Below are 12,334 nucleotides of genomic sequence, written 5' to 3'. Positions count from 1 at the left end.
CCAGTAAGTCAGTATGAATCATTGACATATTGACCTGTCTAGAGCTGAGTAGTGTTTAGCTGATCAAAATATTAGGCTGAATTATAAAAGACATACTTCCAGGTCCTGCACCAGTTCTTTCAGAAGAGGATTCCATGGTAGTCCTCTAGCCTGGAATGTTCCACCAGCCTTGTGTGGACATCACATAGCAATGGCATTACAGCTTTCACAATGCAACATCCCTTAATATCTTCATCCTTTGTGTCAGAACTGTCTTAGGAAGTAGTGTTTTTGCTCAGAGGTGGTGAGGCTCTGAACAGGTTGCCTAGAGAAGCTGTGGGTGCCCCATCCCTGCCAGTGTCACGATCAGGTTGAATGGGGCTCTGAGCATCCTGATCTAGTGGAAGGTGTCCCTGCCCAGGTGAGGGGGATTGGAATGAAATGATCTTCAAAGGTCCCTTCCAACCAAAAACTTCTTATGATTCTGTGCTTTGATTTTCATTTGTAGTTACCTTTTGCCAGCACTGCTGAAGTCACTCAGAAGGGAGGTGCTAGATTTTTACTAGTTAGGAACAATTTATTGAAGGAGGCTGTATAAATCATTTTAATAAAGCACTGAGACGTTAGCGTTGCATTGACTGCAAAAGTATTAGTTATAGGAGTAGCCTCAGCCAGAAAATTTACTATTGCTCCTTTATTCATCCATAAAATGAGCATTTTACTACCTCACAAGGTAAAACAGATTTTGAGATAATCAATGAACAAATTCATGAGATACTAAATAAACAAATTCATGATATACTAAATGAACAAATTCAAGGGCAAAGGAAGAAGAAAAAAAAAGGAGATCTGTGATATGTGATCTTCCCATTACAGTCAAGTTAAACAGAGCATTAATCTAAACTATGTGAAAGCTCTCCTAGAATACAATTCCAACATACAGTGCATGTGTATTTATATATACATATTCTTTAAATAAGGAACTGTTAGTCACAGGATGAATCCAAACATTTCTGTCACTCCTAAGAGTCTTCAAGCACCATGTTAAAGTACTCCTGGGAAACAAGGCTTTGTTAGAACTTTTGATTAACACTGAACTAGATATTTTTTGAAAAGGTAAATAATTAAGTAGTAATTATTCTGTCAATAAAGTCATCCCAGTATTCCCAGTCCTGTGCTAATCTTAATCAAATTTGTTGGCAGTTGTTTTCTTCTGTGCATAATAGTATCTTAAAGTTGCTATTAAAAAACTCTAAGCTCAATTTTTCACGTTTTGGAGAAAACAGTAAAGCTTCCAGTGAAGTATGTATGTACATTTATAAGTATAAATAAAAGGCTTGGAAAAATAGTATAAATTTTGACCTTTTAAGATACAAACTATTTTTTTCTGTCCCTAGTAGTAATGAGGATTTAAGAGGAAAGACATGAAAAGCTTGACAGACATAGTATTAGTCTGACCTGCATTTTCTGAAACTGTTTTCTAAGCAGAGGAAATTTAGCAGGAATTATGTCTGTTTGTAGTTGACTAAATCTGTTTGATTAGCTTGTAGAGAAAGGGAGGGGATTTGTGTATTTAATGTTTCAATTGTGCTGGTGTATGCTTTTAAAGCCAAGTTTTTCTGGCAAAGTGTTGCCTGTTTCTTGGCAATCCTGTTCTATTTCCCAGGCATTCATCTTTCCTATTCCCCCTTTCCTTACATTTACCAAATGTTTATAAGCATCTGATATTCAAAAGTCTTCATAGGTTTATTAGCTACATTCAATTTAACAAATACAGTTTTACTTTTTCAATTTTGAAAATGTGTCCCAGAGAGGTTTTTGTTTAGTGATAACATTCAAGACTTAAATTTCAGGAGATGAAAGAAATTGCTCCATAATTATTCACAGAACATCTAAAATCTACTCATTTTAGAGAGCCTCAGGTAACTACTGTTAGTGGAGTACTCTGTACCCTTTGATGACAAAATATTGCTAAAAGCCAGTAGATTTTAAAGCATGCTAAATTACTAGATGAAAACATATTTTGGAGAATCTAATATGTGCAGGCATAGACTGTAGTGCTTCTGAGGTCTGCTCTGTCTGTGCTATAGGAGTTATTTTCATTTGTCCAGCCTTGTCGCTCTTGCATTTTTTGTCTGCTGTGATCTGACCAGACTGATCCTGACAATCAGCGGAAAAAAAGTCCTGAGTTCACCTTTTCAAACAACATCATTGCAGTTTGTACTGCCTTCAGAAATGGCCATTTTCTGATTCGTTTCTCTTTAACTGCAGAGTAAATAGTGAAAAGTTCTTAACTGTAGTTCAGCTTCCTTTATTCTTGAGAGCAAGGAGGGGTAATGGTCCATGCCTCAAAGGAGTTTTAACTCATCCCTCAGTTGTAACCCTGGCTTGTTCTACAGTACCCCAGTCTACAGCAAACTTTTCCCCATTCCACATTTTAGTGGAGAAAACTCTGTATTAAAGGAGTTGCAAACAGATGTATTTGGGTTTTTGTCGTAATAAAAGGGGAAGATTTTTACCTGTACTCTCACTGTTTTGCCTGCAGAGCCTTGGCTTTGGGGTACATTCTTGCCTGTGTTGCCTTGTGCACTGGGAAGAAAAACCAGGCCTTACTTTCAGTCATTCTGATGGAATGGCTGGGTTGGACTAGCAGCACCCTGGAAGGGTCAAATGCTGAGTCTCAGCAAATCCACAGGGAGCCACTGTGTAGGATTATGACCCCCAAGCAAATGATGAACCCCACTGAGTAGTAGTGGTACTTGAGGAATTGTACATGGCCTGCTTTGCCTCTGGTGGTTCTTTGTCAGCAGTCTCTTCCAGTGGGGCAAACTTTTGATTTTGGGATGATTGTTGTGAGAGGACTACAGTGTCTCATGGCACATTCTCTAAGGCAAGTGGTTCTTGGAGTTTTGGTGCCTTACTTCAGCTTTCCAGCTGTAGCAGTTTCACTTGGGCTACTGTCCAGCTAGAAGTGCTTTCTCACATTCACCTAGCCAAATCACCAGAAGGGTTTCCTGTTCCTCTGACCAAGTGTCCTCCCCACAAGTGAAGTAAATAATCATGAGTAATCAATGGGGAAGAGTCAAACTTCTTTTTTTTTTTTCTTTTTAGTTTGAGGATGTTGTTTCTCTAAACGTCATTAATCAGCAATATAAGGAAGGAGTGAATGACACAGATTTAGGATAGGATTTGTCACCTGCAACTCTTGGTGCTGTCTTATTCCAGAAAAAGGCAAGCCAGCTGTAACTTAAATCTCATGAAACGGAGTTTGAGTTACTGGATTACAAGTTTCAAAAAGAAGAGACTCAATGAAATATGTTTTCAGTTCAATATTTGTTCCAGTCTTTTTTGTTTTATATGCTTTTTTTTTGACATGAAAAGCATTCTCCAGTAATTTTGTTCAAAATCTAAACATTTGAAAGACATTATTAGAATAATATGGGTGTTTACAAATTTTTTTTACATTTGGCTGTATAAAAAAGAGCTCTCCCCAAACCCCAGCCCGTGGCTTTGCTCCTAAACAGGAATTACTTTATGATGCTTTCATTGCTTCCTCACTTGTTTTTTCTATCAGATAGCTTTCAGGAGAACTCTTTTTTCTCGCTAATTAAATTTTTTGTGTATAAGTGCTGAAATAAAGATTTCTTATCATTTCTGTTCTCCTAGTGGCCAGACCCTGTATGCCCATCCACCTATTAAGCACAATCAAACAAGAGATGTAATATAGGAACAGAGTGCAGGCATGAGCTCTAGAGAGAAGGGAAGTTTGTGGTAGTTTAACTGTGAGTGGAGAATGCTTTGTAGTCAAAAAGATAATTCTTGTATGTAAGATTTTTCAAAAAGAACAAGGTCCCTGGGGGAGCTTGAGAATCCATCTCCTGCCTTATCAAGCAGTGATAGATACATAAGGAAATCTAGGGCAGAAACAGAGGGCTTGGTTTTTGAGGTAGTTCACTTAATAACAAAGTTTGTTTTTCTGTGTTGTGAGGAAGCATGCCATGGGAAATATGGCCAATAAATTGAAGCAGCTCAGTAAGAAGGCGGTGGCAATGGGTGACAGACATTTTCTTTTGGCTTGGCAGAGCCCCTTATGGCAAGGCTGTGGATATGTGGTCTGTGGGCTGCATCCTGGGGGAGCTGAGCGATGGGCAGCCCCTGTTCCCTGGCGAGAGTGAGATTGACCAGCTCTTCACCATTCAGAAGGTGCTGGGCCCGCTGCCAGCCGAGCAGATGAAGCTCTTCTACAGCAACCCACGCTTCCATGGCTTGCGGGTAAGGGAAAGCTTTGTTCTTTTTTCTCATTTTTCTTATTTACTTGTGTGAAGTGCTGCAAAGGGTCCTTACATTTACATTGTGCGTTCTCTGCTGCCTACATTTCTGGGTAAGCATAGGATATAGAGATTATAAGGCATTCATAAGTCAAAGTAAAATTCTGATTACACCAGAAGTGAGTATTGTAAGTACATTTGTTTTCTTGTTAAAAGTTGTTTAAAGATTTTCTTTCATTTTGATATTTTTGGCATGCAATTTGCCTCTTATACCAAATCTAACATTGGGTCTAACCTACTGGGTTTGCACTGGAAATTTTAGTGGCTAGGTTCTGTAAAGTCAGGTTGTGGAAAATTCAGGACTGCTGTCTACAAGCTAGTTGGGAAGATCTGAGTTGTAGATCTGCTAATACCATGGCAGAAGAGTTTTTTCTGCCTTTTGACTTATATTCCTGGGGAATTTATTAAAGTCTCTTGAGTAAAAAAGCTCTTCCTACTGACAGCATTGTACTCTTCAAGGGTTTGCCAATATAATATAATGACAGAGACTCACTTGTGTGAAGATCTACCCAAGCTGGGATATGCAACATGTCAAAATACCAGAATCAATAAATAAGTATTAGCTCTGTTACTTAAAACAGTACCTGGTCAGTGATTGTACTCATGTTTCCTTGTAATTCAGTTTTGGTTGTCCTTTCTTTATTGATGAATGTTGCTTGGAAAGGTGAGTTTATGATCTTGATAATATTTTAAAATCGGTAGTGTAAATCATATAAAGAGACATATGAAGGTTTTAGGAGACCTGATCTGTGCTAAAGACTCAAGATTTGAGTTTTACTCTAAGAAAGAGAAAACGTGAGAATGTGAAAGGGAAGGAATGGGGACCTAGTTCTGTTAAAGCATGTTCAAAGTTGCCACAAATTTGTTTTAGCTAACAGTGATTAGAAAAGAGTGGGCTTAAGGTGTTAGGGTATTTATTTTAGGTATAAGAATAACTAATTCTGAAGAGATTTTGTTGAAGTTTGTAGACTCTTCAAGAGTGGAGGGTCTAAAAAAATTATTAGACAAGCATTTCTTGCAAGGTCTTGTTTGTATTTCATCATGTTTAAACAATGGGTTGGATGGTGTTTTTGTACGAGTAATTTATAACCCCTTATCAGGAAAACAATGCTTTAAAAATTGTAAGCAAAATAAATTACTGCCTCTTCAACATCATTTTACAGCTTTTCTTATTGTGCAGTGTAATCTTGTTTGGATAAATGCTCTGTGATGTCTTAAGATGAAGCATCTTTGTTTTGTAGCTTTAAAATACAATAATTCGAGAAGACAGCACAGCCCTAATGTGATTAGCACCAGGTTCAGAGTTATGAGTCTCTGTTCTCATCCCGGATCAGTGGTTTAGTGCTTGGCCTCAGACATGTTCCTGCCTTCTTAGTCCCATCTGTAAAGTCAGGATACTGCTGATGTGGATAGGCCATATGGCTCCTCATAGAGAGTATTTTTTAGAATTGAAGTAAAGTCTGAATAATGGCTTAAACATCAAAAAAACTACAAAAATTTTTTGTTTAAAATATTATATTCATTAGTCAATTCGTGGGAAAAAATTATCCTGTGCTCTAAGACAGCCTTAAAAGTACATTTTTTCTGAATGTAGTTTAATTTTCTGAATGTATTGCTTAATAGTGAAAGATTTTCTGTTGCAGAGCAGATAGTAGGTATGCTGTGATCAAGCCAATTATTACTTGCAAGCTGGATTTGGTACTGGATATTCTCAAGATAGAAACTAGCCCATGATGTGAAACTTTTTGTCCATAGGCTTAGACTTTGTGAATTTCTACATTACCCTAAGTAAATACTGCCATATTGTAAAACAGGATTTAAAGAAAATTTCTTCAAACACTCCAGCATGGATCCAAATGCACATTTGCAAACTTGTCTTTTCTTTCTACTCAAATCCTCCATATACATGTCTATAACACAGTTTTCCTCACTCCTGAGGTTTAGGGAATATCTAGTGATCTCTCTTCAGTTCTTCTGAGGAGGAAACCATTCAGGGTATGTTGAAGACATAAGGAAGTAAAATAAAATGGGATCAGAAACACCAATAGGCTCATAACGTTACAGAAAAGTGTGAGTGGCAATGTAGGGCTATAAATATTTGTTCTACCAATAAGTTACATGAAGAATGTGAACAATTACAGTGACAAGCCACTGGTGCTTTGCATAGCTTTGGCACATTTTCCTGTTTCCCTGATCATTCTTGATATAAAAGCTTCTTTATGATTGTCACTCCACAGGAAGACATGAACATTGTACAATTTGGTTTATGTTAAAATTGGAGGAAGCGTGGAAGCCTTGTTTTACCTAAGCTACTGTTTAAGGTCAATATAGCCGACTTGGACTTTAAAACATTCTCAATTATTAGTAAACCACTTCAAAATAAAGCAAAGTCAAAAGAAAAATACAGAGACTATTTAGGAATAGAAGCATTCAAACTAATGTTCTTCCATTTTTCTTCAAAGTTCACATAATGTAATTTATGGAAAGTAATACTAGTACAACTAATGGGTGCCCCCAGCAGTGTGCACTGCTTCTCATGGTGTTGCCAGCAGCATGACCACAGCAGTAAGCCTGAAACTCAAATCTTTGAGCTTTTGCCTTTTTTCACTAAAAATACTTGGGAATTGTTTGTTAATGTTTAGTATTATGTTAATGTTTTGTATTATTTAATAATGTTTAGTTTAATGTTTTGTATTATTAATGAGTACTGTATTTGCACTCTCAAATTCTCTCTGAGCTATTTTTAACCTTTTTTTTAATAAATATGTTACTTATGATAGTTCTGAATCTATTTTAAACCTCCTCTCAATCATAGTGCAACAAAAAAAAATTAAGTTGATTGTTTCTCACTTGAGAATGATTTCTTGGCTGCCCTAATGATCAAGAATACTTTCTTTGGTTGACTAGAGGCTTACCACACATCTAGAGTTACTTGTTTCACTGTAAAATTTTGTAGTTTTCATTAACCACTAAATTTTTCAGTGCTTAGGATTCCCATTAATTACATGTCTTGATTCACTAGTTTCTATTTTTTGGAACATTGTATTCATGTGTTACCTTGTTTTCATGATCAGTATATTTACAGTGTATTTTTTACAGTTTCCAGCAGTCAATCATCCACAGTCTTTAGAGAGAAGATATTTGGGAATTTTAAGCGGTGTACTGCTTGATCTTATGAAGGTAGGAAAATGTCTTTTAGGTCTTTTATTCTCTGTTTGTGGTATGTAGGAAAATATATAAGTCACTTTTTACCTTTTTTCTTACATAATGCATCTTAGAAGGACTTTGGGAATTCCCTTTTGAGATATTTTGACTCCACCATTGTTTGTAGTAAGGCTTGGTATTTCCTAGGAATCAGGAAAATATCCCTTGCAAATGCCAGGAGAGTCTGTTCAATTTTAACTGATTTGATAAAGAATGTGTAGCCCAGACAAAGCATCATCACCATCCTTTGCATTCACACTGTCATCCACGCACTGACTGCTAGAGTGTGATCATATTTAGATACATCCACAGAGTATTGGGCTAACCTGAGGTGTTTTTCGTTTGTTGTTGGGTAAGTGTGAGGATGTGGACAGTTGTCAAAAACAAATTTGTCACACAGGAGTTCTGGGTTATCCAAACTCTTAATCTGTTTGCTATCACCTGTACACGGTGTGTATGTTAGTTTACCCTTCAGTACTCTTTTGGAACAAGTCAGCTAGTTACACATGGCCAAACTAGGTTATAGTCCTGAGACTTCTTATGGGGGATCAGGACAAGCTCATTCCCCACAAAAACATTGTGCTTTGCATTTGTGCTCCTGGGTATGGAACATGTGTTGTTGTCCTTACTACAGTACTATAAAAATACTCCTGTGGTAACCTGCAGTACAACCCTCACATCATTTCATCCCTGGTGAGCTGAAGAAAGAAGTCATAGTAACCAAAATTAGGTTTATAATCATAGAACCACCTAAGAATTAAAGGCAATATGGGAAACACATGAAGCGTGGATATGGCTAATCAACTCTGAATGAATTGTATGATCCCAATCCCCTCTGCACCAGTTGTCTTGGAAAACAAAGATGCTTTGGGGAATACTTGGGTCTTTTCTTCCTTTTAGTAGTATTGCTGTAGCCAGCAGAAATCCACCAAATTTGCTCTACTCTTCTTCAATACAGCCAGTTCAAATCCCTTTGATCTCCTGCCTTATGAAGAGAGTCAGCATGGCTTTTATCTTGGTTTCGAGGAGTCTGCAATATGATACACTCCAGTGCATATAATTACTTGTTTTGGTATTTTCTCCTCTATTTTCTAATTCACATAAACTTTATTTCAGTTAGCTGTAGCTCAGGATCAGCATATATTGCGGAACGGAAATTACAAGATCAGTCTTAAGACCATTGTTACATGTACTGGGGAAGGGTTTATTTTCATTTTATCCTAAATTTTATGTAATATCTCAGTGTCTTTTAGGTTCTTTTAATATGATGTAAAACTTGAAAAGTTGTGAAATGAAGCACTTGAGTTTTAGGGAAGTACAGGTTTCCAAATAATTTCATTCTTTTCATCTTTTCTGTTGGTGTTTCTGCCTACAAGGTGAGAAAGGTCAGGAATTCTGTAGAGGGGATATTTTGTGTTTGATCTGCATTTCTTAATTCAAGAATTGGAACCTTGTTAAGCAACGTGCAGACACCTACAAGGAGAGAACAGAAGGGACTTGTGGTCAAGTTGCATGTTGCAAATGCTGCACATATTTTGTTGTGTGCCTGTCTCTTCTGCAGACAAGGGACAGTCTGACACATGTCCACACTTGTTGTGCTCCTCATTATCTGCATTCCCAGGGACCTCAGGTCGGATTACTAGATTACTGAGTAACCCACACTTCAATTTATGCCAATTGAAGAAGGGAGTTATTACCATATATCTATCTAGAGAGCATTCCTGCACTACATTAATGATGAGGCACCAATTTGACCTCATTGCTTTGTTGTTGCTCCAGTCCTCTGCTCTCCTGCACAAGTCATGCTGGTTTGCAAGCATTAGGGAGTTAGGAACTGGTTTTGCATGTTATGACTTGGGAAAAAAAGACATTGAGACTCTCTTCGTTATATTATCTGCCATTCAATTGTCTCTGCCATTCAGCACCAGACATGCATTTCCTCTGAGCTATTTGCTAAAGAGAATACTTGTAGAACCCTTTCTTTTTACCCTTGGTTTTCTTCACTTACCTTCGCTGGACTTCAGCCTTCTGAAGAGTGGCCTAACCTTTGTGCTAATACTCTGCTTTTGTAGTCCCTCTTTGTATCCTGGTTCTCACCCACTTCTGTTTTGCAGTTTTGTTTATTAGGAAATTCCCTGTTTAGCCTAGCTGAACCTATGAAAAATATTTTGGTCTTCTACACAGTAAGATGCTTTGTTCCTGAATCAAAATAAATTTTCCATAAAAACCAATGGCTGTCCTGGACATCTTTCTTCTTATGGTAGTTGTTCAGGAGACTATACCTGGTAATTCCTTCTAAAAATGGAATTTGCTTTCCTGTAGTCCTGGGTCTTATCTCTGTTTATCTTCCCACCTCTTCCTTCAGTCCTGTCTGTAATCATCCTATGGTTGCTACAGCTCAGAGTGTCTTCTCTGATCAGATTTCTCACCAGTACTTTGCTATTGTTGAGCAGCAGCTTGAGTAAACTGAGGTCCCCTCCTTGGCTAATTTGCCTCTCCAGCATCTGCACTAGGTAATTTCCACCAACTGATTCTAGAAGTCTCCTGGAACATGTGCACAGGCTGGGTGTCAAGATAGCTGAAGTATGCTGTGAGGATGAGGATCTGTGGCCAGGAGGCATTTTTTTTGTTGTTACAGAGAGTTTTCCTCTTCATCACTTTCATGCTCTTCAATGTATTGTTGGCAAAGACTCCCATCATAAAATACCAAATGTGGCTTTCCCTTCTAATCCTGACCTAGAGATTGTCCATGGATAAACCTTTTGTTCCATGCTGACATTGGATATGATCCAGGAAGTCAATTTTACGGAGTGTTAATCTTCTCCCTCTCCATCCCCTTCCTTCTGAGACCAGTTGTACCCATCAGTGACCATGCCTCAGCCATGAGCCCTGTCCCACTGCTTCTCTGTGACTCCAGGCAGATTCCCAGCCTTGTGATAACCCATGGACTTGAAGTTCTCCTCGCTTGTCCTCCAGCCTGTGTAATGTAGTGTACAGGCACTTATGAGAAGCCTCTGGACATCCTCTCTTCTGAGGGGGAATGTAGGAGTCACATGTGGCCTCCTCCTTCTCATGTTTGTTCGGCCTTTTGTGCCACTGTAGTGATGAGCACCAGAAAAAAAGGGAGAAAGAAGTTGTTAATCATTCAGTACAGTGTGTCACTTGAGAAAGAAAGGTGCTGCATGCTGCATGACCAAACTGCATAGGAGTTTGGTTTGCCACTTGCTTTGTTTCCTGAGCATTTTCCATTTTGAAGTGCAGGGATCCTGTGAAGGGAAGACCAGTTTGTGGTCGAGTGGCTGAATATGGTGTTAATGTAGTGTGTGTGTTTATGCATGTGTATGCATAGACACACATTGATTTATTCTCTCTTAAATATATGCAATCCTTAAGAAATAGCTGGTTTGTTTACTTAATAGCCAGACTTCTAACCTTGCTAACAGTCATGCATGTTTGAATATTCCAGTGTAAACTCTGTATTGCTCTTTCCCTGCAAGAAACCTTTCAAACTTCCCAAAATACCCAAGCTCCTGTTTTCAAGTTTTGTGATTAAGTATTTTCTTCGTGTCAGGAAGTGTCTTTGTTTAAAATCACAACTGATCTAACAGAATCATGAGGCAAGTGTTATTCTGAATGCATTCTACAGAATTTAGAGAATTCTTTGAAAATATGGGTGGACTTGAACCCTATAAGCTAAAAACAGAACTCTTATATTTATGTCTTTTTAAAAATTCTAAACATTAAAATAATGTTTGGTTTTGCATAAGAATGTTCCCATATAGTTGTTTTGTTTGTTTGTAAAGCCTCTTTCATTGCAGCATTTTATTACTAGTAAATGTAATATTTTTGATTCAAAACAATGTTGTAAGGTTTATCCTGAAAAATATGTTTAAAATACAAATATTTAAAACATATACAGATTAAATAAAACATATTTTTAAAGTTTTAGATCTCTTTGTATTTTAAACATACTATCACATATGTGTGCATAAAATTATATACATATAACACATATGGTGTTATATAAATAAACACATATGTGTTTATTTTGTATCATATGTAGTTTTAATGCATCATGAAATTATTCTAGCGATGACATCTAATCACAGAAACTCTGGAGATTAAAAAACTACCCAGTAATGTTCTTTATTGTGTTGTGGGTTTTTTTTTTTTGTTTCTGTTTGGTTTGGTTTTGGTTTTTTGTTTTGTTTCCTGGGGAAGGTGGGGGGGGGGGGGTGGGGGTGGTTTTGCTACTATAAATACAGATACTAACATTTAAACTTTGGGATTTGTTTTTCAAAGAATTTACTGAAGTTAGATCCAGCAGATAGATATTTGACAGAACAATGTTTGAACCACCCTTCATTTCAAACCCAAAGACTGCTGGATCGCTGTGGAAGTTCACCTTCACGGTCAGCTAAGAGAAAACCTTACCATGCAGACAGCAACACTTTATCCAACAGGTAAATGTAGTCTTGTCACTGTTACCACTGACATTTGCTCTGCCAGTGAGTGAGTTGTTGCCCTGCTCACATGAGCATCATCTACAAGAAAAGTGGTTGTTTGACAGCTTAGGCACCCTGAGACATGTATGCTGTTCTCTGTTGCCTCACTGAATAAAGGAAGCAGACAGTATTTACAGCTACACAAGCTGAAATTTTTGCTTACTTTCTGCATCAGGCTGCATGTGTCTTTAAAAAAAAAAAAAAAGACAATGTTGAAACCATTTCTGCATATGACAAAGAAAAATAATTGGCTGATCCACCTTAAAAAATGTTAGCCTTTTTCTGGAACAATAGGAATTTTGTGGCTTGGAAGATGCC

The 12,334-nt window shown here is 37.5% G+C and overlaps 1 protein-coding gene across 1 annotated transcript in view; it reads left to right on the top strand.

Annotated features, from left to right (window-relative positions):
* Nucleotides 1-12,334, top strand: part of CDKL5 (cyclin dependent kinase like 5) — a gene marked incomplete at both ends in the record, with an annotated part of 75,180 nt that overhangs the window by 40,245 nt on the left and 22,601 nt on the right. The window contains 3 exon segments of the mRNA XM_084225337.1: nucleotides 4,062-4,251; nucleotides 7,407-7,487; nucleotides 11,814-11,974. Coding sequence (XP_084081463.1) covers nucleotides 4,062-4,251; nucleotides 7,407-7,487; nucleotides 11,814-11,974 — 432 coding nt within the window.

Source organism: Fringilla coelebs (assembly GCF_963513975.1).
Source record: "Fringilla coelebs genome assembly, chromosome: 2".
Taxonomy (NCBI): Eukaryota; Metazoa; Chordata; class Aves; order Passeriformes; family Fringillidae; genus Fringilla; species Fringilla coelebs.
This window is presented reverse-complemented; position numbering and strand designations above follow the sequence as displayed.